At 34.6% G+C, this 13,198-nt stretch overlaps 1 protein-coding gene across 4 annotated transcripts in view; it reads left to right on the top strand.

Moving 5' to 3' along the window:
- The window catches only part of adgrb3 (adhesion G protein-coupled receptor B3), a 154,423-nt gene that overhangs the window by 97,082 nt on the left and 44,143 nt on the right, over positions 1 to 13,198 (top strand). For all 4 annotated transcript variants that reach the window (XM_058796225.1, XM_058796226.1, XM_058796227.1 and 1 more), the window contains 3 exons: positions 669 to 777; positions 7,941 to 8,087; positions 9,930 to 10,005. In XM_058796225.1, the coding sequence (XP_058652208.1) occupies positions 669 to 777; positions 7,941 to 8,087; positions 9,930 to 10,005 (332 nt within the window). The remainder of the gene's footprint in view (positions 1 to 668; positions 778 to 7,940; positions 8,088 to 9,929; positions 10,006 to 13,198) is intronic.

A 13,198-nucleotide genomic window follows, 5' to 3' on the forward strand; every position in this document is an offset into this window, starting at 1 on the left:
AGTTCTATGGTTCTATCGTTCTGTCTATCATTCTTTCTATCGTTCATTCTATTGTTCCAACATTTTATTGTTCTTTCTATCTATTGTTCCATTTATCATTCTGTCGTTCTATCTATGCTTTTATCATTCATTCTTTTGTTCTATCTATCTGTCGTTCTATCTATTGTTCTGTCTGTCAGATTGTTTGGTCTGTCTATCTTTTGTTTGTTGTGTTTATCTGTCTGTCTTTATGTCATATCTATTGTTCTGTCTATTTTTTTCTATTCTATTTCTATTCTAGTCTATTGTTTGTTCTATTCATTCATCCACCTATCTATCATTATATCATTCTGTCTATCGTTCTATCTATCTATCGTTCTATCATTCTATCGTTCTATCATTCTATCGTTCTATCATTCTGTTATTTATTTGTTTTTAAAGTTTGTTCCAGCATTTGTTCTGTCATTCCCTCTGTTTGTCTTTTTTGTCTTTTATCATTAGTTCTATCATTTTAGTGATCTTTTAGCTATATCCTTTTAAAACTTCAAATTTGACACCAAAACTTTGATTTAATTTCATTTAAATATAAAATTGGATTTCAAATCCATCTAAAATCCATCATATTTGTACCTGTGTTTGATATTCATTCGCAAATAGAGTAACATTTCTCTCATGTGTCCCTTTCCCAGATTTACCCTGGGTCTGTGGAGCTCATGCAGGTCATTGAAGAGTTCATCCACATCGTCGGGCTGGGAATGAAAGACTTCCACAACGCCTACCTGATGACAGGAAACCTGGGTAAGAGAGCCACAGAAACCCTCCCACCAGTCGCTCGTCTTGCTGACTCTTCCCGTCAGTTCTGTGTGTCGTCAGTAATTGAGGATAAATGGTGCATGGAGGGGGGCAAACAACTGCCAGTCGATAATGTTAATTAAAATCAAGCCCTTTCCACTTAATGTGCTAAATTCTAATGCAAACAGCCTCATCTTATTTCAGCTCGGAAAAGAGGAGTCCGTGTTTGGGTTCAGTTATATCTATTGCAGCGCGCTTTGATTTTCATTTTCAAAAACAAAATCTTTTGGCCCCTCACCCTTACCAAAAAGTAGTATACTTCAAGTATATTTTAAGTATACTTTATGTAGTAAGTATACAAATATCAGTGTTCTAGTAATATACTTGTAAGTGTACTATTTCAATACTCCTTGGGACTAAATTGGCCCACTTTCTAGTATATAAAAGTATACTTTTAAGTATGCTTTAAGTATAAAAGTAGTAAACTAGTTTACATCAATGTTTTTAGATTGTACTGCAACTATACTAAAAGTGAACTTATAGGTATACTGATAGTTTACTAATTAAATACTTGTAGTAGCATTTTTAGTACACTTTGAAGTATAGTCTCAGTAAAGTAGTTTTATACTGCAAGTATACTCGTAAGTTTTCTTTAAGTGAACTTTACATCATACTTTATGAATACTACTATGTCCCTATTTAGGTATTCATTTGTATATATTTTGTTATATGAATATCTGAACATACAAAACATCCAAAGAAAGCTTGTAAACAAAAACATTTTATTAAAGCTTCGTGCATTCTTTTTTTAAAACACTTGAATGTGGGTAAGTCACATAAATAAAGAAATAAACAACATTTTGAACAAAAAGCCGAAAAAAGACTATGAATTGGATTCAGAATGATAATCAAAACGTAGATGGAACCGATCAACACCCCAAAGCTTGACAGTCATTATTAACTCTTCATTGGTCAACATTTTATTCCATAACGTTACGTTTCTTTTTCTTCTTCACTTGTGTTTTTTGGAAATTCTGTACAGAAGATGTGTACTAGTGCCCCCTAGCATATAACAATGAAAACACGGATTCTAAGAGCACAAGTATAGCTCAAATATATTTAGACTTTTTCTAAGTATAAGTCAAGTATACTTAAATGTAATTTTAAGTATATTTCTGAGAAGTGCATAAAAAGTAAACTAAAAGTACCTATTTTACCTATTTATTAGTAAACCTATTTTTAGTTTAAAAGAAGTATACTAATAGCACACTTGAATAAACTTCTTTTTCTTAAGGGTACCTGATTGCTTTTTTATTTATGTTCATAAAGTAGGGCCATTAAAATATAAAGCATGACTCATAAATTTTCCCATAAACCTCCCATGTCACTGAAAGGAATCCAGTGCTAAATGTCGACTCGCACACGAATACTGATCTTCCTTCCAGTCATTTGAACAAAATCAAAGTTAAATAGCTAAATAAAAAAAAATGCATTTGCTTCCGGTGATGAAGCACATTTGCTTCTCTTTATTCGAGCTTGCAGAACATTGACCCATGAAATTGCAATCTGCATGAATTGCAGAGCTCAACAAATATGAAATGAATGGATTAGGATGACCTTCATATCCGTGGATACATAGAGGAGTATATAATGTTTGGAATGGTGCTGATACCCAATATCATTAAAAAGGTAATTCCATTGAAGGGCACCTTTGATATCTTTTTTAATGTTAACTTGTTTTATGTAGCTTGCCATAAAACATCGACAGGATTGCGGGGCCATGACGTTATGTACAGTACAATGACGTATCCAGACATTTAAAGCTTACTTAGGCTCTTAGTATGGGCAAAAATCTGAAATTAAACTTCTTCTCAAATTATACTTTGAATTATCAGATTTTGTATCGTTTTTTGGCACTTTGGTGTCTCATGACTTTTTAAAAAGCAGCTTAAGTATTAAATTTAATGACCTTGACCTTCTTGGCTGTATCCAAACAGCTCATTTAATATTCATTTGGACCTTCTGAGATTGTTGAAGGTTGAACACCTTTCATTGGCCATTTTAATAAAATAGTTTCAGGCCTTATTTTGTGTCCCATTACTGGAAGTGTCATTTATATTAATTTACCTGCTGACTGTCACATTTATATAACGAAACCACAAAAAAAAAATGTTCGCAGAACAGATGTTTCGAGGTTTTTTCCAGGCAAGAATGAATCTTCATCAAGCCAGTTCAGACATGACCACTACATTTCAGTGTGTAAGATAAAATGCACAGCCAGAACATCAACATCATGATGCAGGAGAGCTATAAACATTTTAATGTCAGCCACTGACAAGGCAAAGTAAATCTGTGATTGAAACTACTTCTTGTAGTCTGAAGGTGAAACTGAGTGATGTTGCATCTTCCAGCTGCTGCTAGTTACAGATGCATAAAAAGGCTTTAGAAAATCACTCAGGCAACCAAGAACATTATTGAAGCACATGTCTATTTTAGACATTATTTCTCTGTTGATTTGTAGCCCACTTTTTATTATCTAATTACCAGCCATTTAAATTAAATGAATTGTAAACTAACTTTGAAAGGACTTTATTCAGAAGCATTGGATTTGCTTAGGATGGCATTTAAAATTCCACAGGCAGGCCTGCTTAAACTTATGATCCAGTAATTTCATTATGCAGCTTCAATATACATTTTTTTATTTTATTTTATTTTTTTTATGTAAAAAGTGCTTTCAGTTCTTTTCAACACAAGGCAAAGTATTAGCTACATCAAGGCTCCATTATTTAAAGATTCATATTGAGATGGGGAAATGTATTTAAAGGTTCTGTAGAACAAAGCAATGAATTCAGAATCCAAGTTAAACACATCAGTGCTTTTGTGATGGTGAGTGTGCATTTTTTTGTGCATTTTTGTGTTTTTAAAAGAAGTCTAACATCGTCTCAGTTTATTTTTTTAATACGATAAAATGATAATATTGTGAAATATTATTACAATTTAAAAAACAACTATTTTATTTGAATATATTTAAATTTTCACCAGCCATTATTTCAGCCTTCAATGTCCTTTGATTTTTCAGAAATCATTCTAATATGCTTATTGCTGATATGCATATATATATGCATGCATGCATATATATATATATATATGCATACCATAATGCTGTTTTGATTCATTCTGTTATAGGCAAAATGACAAAAATATAAAGTAAATCCTTATTTTGACATTTTTCAATTTTTGTTCAGCTTTTTTAATTTCCTTATCAGTGAAATTAAACAACTATCTTAGCCAGAGTTTGCTCTCTCTGATTAAAAGAACAAAATGGTACTGCCTGTACTAGCCAAGTGAAAATCATCTGTCATAGTAAGATATTGCAGCATCATTTCCAGCCAAATTTATAGCACGTTCTTGACACCACAATAAATACCTTCTGTCAACGCAACACACTGTTGCGTCCGCTTTTAGCCAAATAACCTTGATTGCAGAGGCTCCCTTTTCCGCGGCATGTCTGCTCGTAGAATAAACAATGACTTTGTCTTAGTTGCAGCTCTTTAAAGCTAAAATTTGATTTTTTAATGTGTTTAATGGACATTGATTTGTGTGCATTGATTGCTCAGATGAGTTGAGAGACCCTGTCGTCTACTCCAATAAATAGTCTAACCTTCACATTTAGCCGAGATTGCACTGAAATTTTTGATGTGACAGAAATGGCCTGTTATTCCTCGGTAGGATCCAGTCATTAAGCTCATTAGTTACAGGTGGGCGCAGGTGCCGATGCCTCCTGGCTGGGTTCCCTGAGGACCGTTACCCACAGCGGCATCTCAACACAGACTTGAGCAGGAAAACAGCTCTGAGCACATCCCAACTAAAGAGATCTCACAAACAGGGGGAAATGAACTGAATAAATCACTGTTGCAGGAGATGATTAGAACCTGTGTATATAAGCGGAGACCTTCACTCCACAACACTGTTCTTCAACTTTTTTGATGTGCAGACTCTTCTGCTTTTAATTTGACTGTTCATTTTGCTTTTGGTTATTTTAGGCTGTGTTTGAAATGCAATGCTTCTGTACTGCATGCAATACACTGTATATTGCCCACTTTTTATCAGCAACCGCATATTAGTATACAACAATATGAATAAAAACTAAAAGAATTTCAAGTCACATGAGCCAATGTTTTATTCACAATAGAACATAGATAACATAACAAATTGTAAAATTTTATGCACAAAATTAGCTCATTTCAAATTTTGTCTGCTACAGGTCTCAAAATAGTTGGGATGGGGGCATGGTTACCATGGTGTAGCATCTCCTCTTCTTTTCAAAACAGTTTGAAGACGTCTGGGCATCAAGGAATCTGGTCCCATTCTTGCCCGATATAGGTTTCCAGCTGCTGAAGAGTTTGTGGTCGTCTCTGACGTATTTTTCATTTAATGATGCGCCAAATGTTCTCTATAGGTGAAAGATCTGGACTTCAGGCAGGTCAATTCAGCACCCGGACTCTTCTACCACGAAGCCATGCTGTTGTAATAGCTGCAGTATGTGGTTTTGCATTGACCTGCTGAAATACACAAGGCCTTCCCTGAAATAGCCCAGGGGAGCATATGTTGCTTTAAAACTTTTATATACCTTTCAGCATTCATAGTGCCTTCCAAAACATGCAAGCTGCCCATACCATATGCATTTATACACCTCCATACCATCAGAGATGCTGGCTTTTGAACTGAATGCTGATAACATGCTGGAAAGTCTCCCTCCTCTTTAGCCCGGAGGACATGGCGTCCATGATTTCCAACAAGAATGTCAAATTTGGAGTCGTGTGATCATAGAACACTTTTCCACTTTGAAACAGTCCATTTTAAATGAGCCTTGGCCCACAGGACACGACGGCGCTTATGGACCATGTTCACATTTGGCTTCCCTTTTGCATGATAGAGCTTTAGTTGGCATCTGCAGATGGCACGGTGTATTGTGTTTACTGACAGTGGTTTCTGGAAGTATTCCTGGGCTCATTTAGTAATGTCAATGACAGAATCATGCTGATGAGTGATGCAGTGTTGTCTGAGGGCCCGAAGACCACTGGCATCCAACAAAGGTCTTCGGCCTTGTCCCTTACGCACAAAGATTTCTCCAGTTTCTCTGAATCTTTTGATGTTATGCACTGTAGATGATGAGATTTTCAAAGCCTTTGCGTTTTGACGTTGAGGAACGTTGTTTTTAAAGTATTCCACAATCTTTTTACGCACTCTTTCACAGATCGGAGAGCCTCTGCCCATCTTTACATCTGAGAGACTCTGCCTCTCTAAGACGTCCCTTTTATAGCTAATCATGTTACAGACCTGATGTCAATTAACTTAATTAGTTGCTAGATGTTCTCCCAGTTGATTCTTTTCTAAATTTCTTGCTTTTTCAGCCCTAACATATTACTCCGCTTCAAAACCAATTTAGATACCTGAGCTTGCTTATTTATTTGCGTAGTTAGGGATTCACAATATTAAAATTAATTAATAAGCCAGTAATTATTTTTCATCATATAGCATATAAACAATAATTGTTACCATTTTGTTTACATTTATTAAAATACATTAAAAATACTAAAAATTAAAATCATTTTAAGTGTCATTTTAAGTGATCCACTGATTAAGTGGCATTACAGTATTATAATGTACAGTATTTAATATTGTTATTAAATTATTAATGTTTTTTACATAGACCCAAGATTATTTACTGAGTTACTAAAAATGGAATAGATTTTCCTAACTTTCCATTTTTGAAAAGTTTTGCGTACAGACGCCAATGTCGTCAAAAGAATCCCCATTCACATGGATCTACCAAAATGGCTAAGAATGCTGTATTATGCACTTTGAAACCTATTTTCTAAAGTTTGCATTTTCAGTCTCCCAGTCTCTGTGTCAGTGAATGGCCAAAATGCAAGTTTTTAGTTAAAAACAGCATGATGCCTCTTAGATGATCAAATTTAGATGATGACAAAGGTAATCTAAATGTAAAAATAGGAGAAACATTCAACATCCAATACCAACTAATACAATAAATGGGGCGGGAGGGGTTGCAACTATATATAGTTGCAGTACATTTTTCAACCCTAAGCTGAAAGGAAAGAAAAAAGTAGCACAGTGAATTAAAAAATAAAAATTTCTTGTAAAACATACTCCATTAATCCAATAATCAGCTTCAAACAATAGTTTTTTATAATGTATTTATCAGTAACATGCAGCAGGTAAATGAAGCAGGATTCCTCCTGTGAGTAGAGTATGGAGGTAAAGATCACAAAAGGGCCTGTGATCTCATGCTGTTTTAGAGCTTAACGTTTGAGCTGCTTCACCCACCGTTCTTCAGTTCTTCCCCGTGTGCTCCTGTGACTAATGCCTTCCTCCAGCTCCCCACACACAGCAGCTGGAAGCTGGCAGCACTGCCACTCTCCTCCTCCTCCTCCTCACACACACACACACACACGAGAACCCTGTGCCCACTGTAGGATGGTCCTCACCTACACCTCAATGCTCATTACCTGACAATTCTCTCTTCTGTTGGAGAAACCAGTCATGCACCAGGGTTTGCACCATTAAAGTGGTATTTAAAAAGCATTTCTAATTTCAAATTTAAAAATCATGGAATTTTAATTAAGGTTGCAAACATGATGTAAAATTGTGATTTGATTTAGAAAATGGGCAATATAGAATGGAATGGTTTTTGTTGAAATTCATAAACTGTATTTTTGTTTTGTTTTTGTTTTTAATGCAAAATAGAAATGTGCATTTATTTTCCTCTGTTTCTTATTGAATAAATTTCAGTTTATGGACCATTGTAAAGGACACTGAATTTCTTAGAATCTTTTTTTTTTTTGCTGTAATTTATCTTCCAAATGACACCAAACGATATTAAGTTCTGAAAACGAAAAAGACATTGCGGCACAGTTTGACATGAATTGTTTTGACTGTTTTGTGCTTGGGTTTAAAAAAAAAGTCTAATTAGTTGATAAAATATATTCTAAATATTATGGAATAAATAGGCAAAATTAGTCAAACATTATTGATGTAATTATGTATGTTTTGTCACAAACCTTTTGTTAGACTTATGAATTTCCTGTCTTGAAAGTGGATGGGGAATAAACTGTCACTTATCTTGTTTTTTCTTGTGCTTTTTTTAGTTGCAAGTATACAGAGGCTGCCTGCGGTATCTGTGATGACAGACATTAACTTTCCCATGAAGGGACGGAAAGGGATGGTGGACTGGGCCAGAAACTCAGAGGACAAAGTTGTCATTCCCAAAGGAATCTTTGTGCCCCAGACAGCAGGTAATGTACATGATGCTACACCGTGGAAGTTGATGATACTGTACAGCTTATGTCTTGTACTATAAGTCTACACTAAATAGATTGTAAAAGCCAGTTTTCATTCAGTGCATGTACATTCAACAAAGCAGGCCATCAGCATGAGAATCAAGCTGTCAGTGAACGGCTATAGACAATCTTTTTCCAGAAACAATGCTTTAAGTTATATAATCAATGCAACAAACTGCAGCTGTTGTATGTGAAATCTTGAAAATGTAGCTTTTTCAAAGCGAGAAATCAAGTGAAACACCTAAACACCTATTTTTTGTTGGTATTTAAAAATACTGATTGTACACTTACAAGTGAGATTTTTTTGTGTGTGTGTTCATTTGGAAAAGTGCTAGGTAGAATTTCACACTAGATTTTAACACTTTTTTTTTAAACATTTGGCAGACGCTTTTATCCAAAGCAACTTACATTGCACTCATGGTTTACACTTTATCAGTTTATGCATTCCCTGGGAATTGAACCCGTGACCTTGGCATTGCTAGCACCATGCTCTACTGTTTCAGCTACAGGAATATTTTTAATTGTATGTGCTAAGTTGGAGACAGACAGTAGAACAATGAAGAAGCACCTATAAATATCTCCTTTTTGTATTACTGTTTATATATATATGTCAACTGCAGCATATTTTGTGCATATTGACCAGAAGTATACATAGTTTTGATAGTATTATTATTTCTTTTATCACTCCACACAGACACACACACACGCAAAACCTCAAATCATCAAACCTACATTAAATATTATTTGTTTGATGAGTATCCATTTAATATGCAAGTGAGATACAGTACAGCAGGGCAATGTAAAATTTTAAATTTGAGATTTTGATCAGCCATTTGGGACTTACTGTACTTTCTCTACTTATTTACTCATTTCTAAGGCCATGAAAACGCTTTGTCGCTTTGACTTTTTACATTTAAAGTTTACAGAAGGCACAATAAAATGAAGGCATTTTCTGTTATTCTGGATCATCAGTAGGATATTAAAAGTTTTGTAATCACTACCATATGATTGGGTTAAAATTTCAAAGCGGTGACACAGTGTGACCGTGTAATGGGATCGCTTTAAGATTACAAGATTACATGTCAAGCGCTTGCCATTTGCCTGTTTTAGAGGAGACTGCACTTGGTCGACCACATCAATTCAGATGACACAGCACTCGCTGTATCCTCTCAAACAATGATAGTAAAGAGAGCTAAGCACCAGCGCACCAGACTATTTACTTAATTAGGGTGATCAGTCTTATCTGAAGTGTATCAGAGGGAAGTAATGAAGGATTGATTTAATACATAACTCACTCCAGCTCGCCTTGAGCTTGACTAGAGGGCTGTACAGAGCTGTTTGAACCAGGATTAGCCTTCCTGTCAGCAGAGAAGACCTTTGCCTTCTAGTTATCAATAACCTTGCTAGTATAGCCTGATCTACCACTTTGTTCATTATTGGCAGGAAATTTATGATGGATTAGCTGTCAGGAATATTGTTTGGCAAGAGACCTGATATTTAATGAGTATTTTGCAGGTTTAGAGGTTAATTAATTCCTGTAGCTTTGAAAAAAGAAATCTTGTCAAATTACTTTGGATTAAAAGATCCCTACATGGAAAGGTGGGAAGGTACTAAGAGAGAATTCCTACTGTCTGCTTCTGAAACAAATCTGCACTCTGAATTATCAAATAATCATCCATGTTGCTGAGTGAAAGGTTGAAAAGGGGGCTGAGAAAAACAACTTTGTATGGAGATGCTATTTGATATGATTAGATAATGTGATGATCGTGTAATCTAACCTAGATTGTTTTCCGGCAGATATGGATGGATCTCCTGTGTTCATTCTTGGAACGATTCTCTACAAGACTCTTGGCCTTATGCTGCCTGCTCCTCGGTAAGACTCTCCGGTCATTTAGATGAAATATTACAAAGATATCATAATGATATTATAGAGGAGAGATTTCCAACTAAGGATACTTGTACCCTAGGGACTACTAGAAGGTTCCTACTTGGAAAGATTTTGATGTATTAAATGACTTCATTATTTTATCAGAGTTCTCTTTTATAAAAATAAAATCAAATAATGTGTGCAAGTTTATGAATTTAGGACACCTGTAGCAGAATATATTTGTTACTTTGTAAGTCAGATTTTTTATCATTATCAATTACTTATTTTATTTAAGTGACTAAAAATTAACAATGATATGATATTTTAAAATATATTTTAAAGTACTTTTTAATATATTTTAAATCAGAAAATTGCCTGTGCAGAAAAAAATTAACTGTTTATTTCTAAAACCTAATGAATTTATAAGGTTTTTCATGAATTGCATGCAACCAAATATTCAAGACTGATTCAAATGTAAAAAAAAAATTTTTAAATCAATAATTGAAACCTTCATGCTGATTTGCTGATAATTGTCCTTTTTCATTTTTATGTATTCTTGTCATATATATGCAGTCATAAACTTTCTGTAATTTTTTACAATTATGCTGCATTCATGTTGGAATTACTGTAATTTTTTCAATTACAAAACAAAAATGACAGCAGCCTCAACAATTTTAAGTTTATATTATAGCAAATGTTACATGGTGCTCTTTCTTTGATTTTAACTAATATAGTGATTAGATTTTGCTGGATGGCTTGATTTGGCGTTATGGATGTTTCCATAGAAACTAATAATTTCTGTGTCTGAAGATGTGAACTAGTCAAAGTAGACTCTCTGAGTTATCCTCTCGTAATTTCTGCAGTTTCAACATGATGTAATTGCAGCATTATTCCAAGCTTCACATGCCAGGTGCAGTCATTGTTTATTACGGTGCTAATAAGGAATTTGTCCTTGTAAGAAGTTCAATTATGTGACTAATGTGACAGAGCCTAGTGACAAATACAGTACAAGTAAAAAACACAATTATTTGTTGTTAAGGAAGCTGTTTCTTCAAATTCCTTGTGATTTCCTCTAGTCCTAAATACAGAAGCTGGTACAACAAACTGCAATGTTTTCACTCCTAGCCTAAATGTCAGAATGAAAATTCTTGGTTAGTCCATCTTGAAGCTCGGGATCAAAACCTCCTGTTCCATTTGAGGACTTCTACTCGAACCTCCAGAGACACACAGGACAGAACAGACCTTTCCTAGTGTGGCTCTGAGCTGTCAGTCAAACCTCAGCAAACCTGAGTATGATTCCTCCGTGGAATTCCCACTGACAGGGAGAGAGTTCATGGAAGAACAGAGAAAAAAGGCGGTCCTCTGTTCTTGAGCTCTGTTGGATTCACTGAAGCCAGTAGGGAGATGGAGATCAGTACAAACAGTGGAAGATAACAGAAGAAAAGTGTTACAAAGAAACAAGCAAACAAAAACAATGCAACATAGCAGGGGGATTTGTAAAGACAGATCATGTTGTTGAACATTTAATCACAAGACAAAATACTCTGTTGATCATACTAAGAGAATCATCAGTGTATGAACTCCATGGATCCATTACAAGAAATGTGTTTTATTATTATTATTATTATTATTTTGGGAAAAAAAAAAAAAATAGGATTTTTATCCTTATGTGGAAATTTATACCAAACTGTTTCTTTTTCTTCTTCATACAAATGAAAGTAATTAGTGACTATGGCTCTCAGATACACTGAGGAAATAAATTGGTGTAGAAAACTAGTTTCCCCCAGAAACTTCTAATAAATATATACATTTGTAAAACATAATCCAATAATCTGTTTTATTTACAACTCAGAACAATAATTTTTACAGTGTAAGATTTTCAATTCATTTAACTTTCAGTCATTTGTATGCCTTCAATATATTGGACTAGAGTGTTCAATTTAGTTATATGGACCACTTTAATAATACCTTTTATGGTGCTTTTTATCTTTTTGGAGCTTCACAGCCCTTGGTCACCATTTACTTTTATTATATGAAAAAATCTTGAACATTCTGTTAAAAATCTTCTTTTGTGTTCTAGAGGGGTGTCGCTAGACCCTTTTTACTAAGGCACAAGCTAAATAGATAAATTATGTCAGATTGACATATATCAACCTGAGAATCATTTTCTCTGATAATATTTCAGCAGTCAAGTATGTGTGTTAAATCAAATTTGATCAAGTATGTCAGCTGTTTAAAATCTGAACTCACACAGCTTTGTAGAAAGGTCTGAAATGGTTGACGATTCAGTTTGATTCATTCGGACAGTTTACTCATGACAGTTTTTTCACAATGCAATAATAACAAGATATGTGACCCTGGACCACAAAACCAGTCTTAAGTCGCTAAGGTATATTTGTAGCAATAGCCAACAATACATTGTATGGGTCAAAATGATCCATTTTTCTTTTATGCCAAAAATCATGAGGATATTAAGTAAATATCATGTTCCATTAAGATATTTTGTAAGTTTCATACCGTAAATATATCAAAACTTTTTTATTTATTTATTAGTAATATGCGTTGCTAAGGACTTCATTTGGACAACTTTAAAGGCATTTAGATTTTTTTGCACCCTCAGATTCCAGATTTTAAAATAGTTGCATCTCGGCCAAATATTGTCCGATCCTAACAAACATCCATACATCAATGGAAAACTTATTTATTCAGCTTTTAGATTGTGTATAAATCTCAATTTCAAAGAAATTTACCCTTATGACTGGTTTTGTGGTCGGGGGTCACATATTATTATAAGACAGAAAACAAAAAGAGCACTGACTGAATATTTACCTACAGTCCATTGTAGGAAACAAAACTTGCAGATGTCTTCTACAACAATGACAATGCAGCTCTTTTTTGCACACGCAGCTTGTGAACGGCTTGTAAAAGACTGTGGGCCCTATCATACACCCGGCCCAATGCAGCGCAAAGTGTTTTTTGCTAGTTTCAGCCTGACACAGTTATCATTTTCACGTCCTGCACCATGCTGTTTAAATAGAAAATGCATTTGCGCCCATTTGTGCACTCATGGGCGTGCTGGTCTGAAAACGAGGTGTGTTCAGGCACATTGTTGGCGTGTTGCTATTTTGAGGCAAGTGAAATAGACTGCACCATTGACCAACTACAACCTGGTCTAAAGTCAATGGTGCAGTATTTTATT

This window comes from Onychostoma macrolepis, chromosome 13, assembly GCF_012432095.1.
Source record: "Onychostoma macrolepis isolate SWU-2019 chromosome 13, ASM1243209v1, whole genome shotgun sequence".
NCBI classification, from domain to species: Eukaryota; Metazoa; Chordata; class Actinopteri; order Cypriniformes; family Cyprinidae; genus Onychostoma; species Onychostoma macrolepis.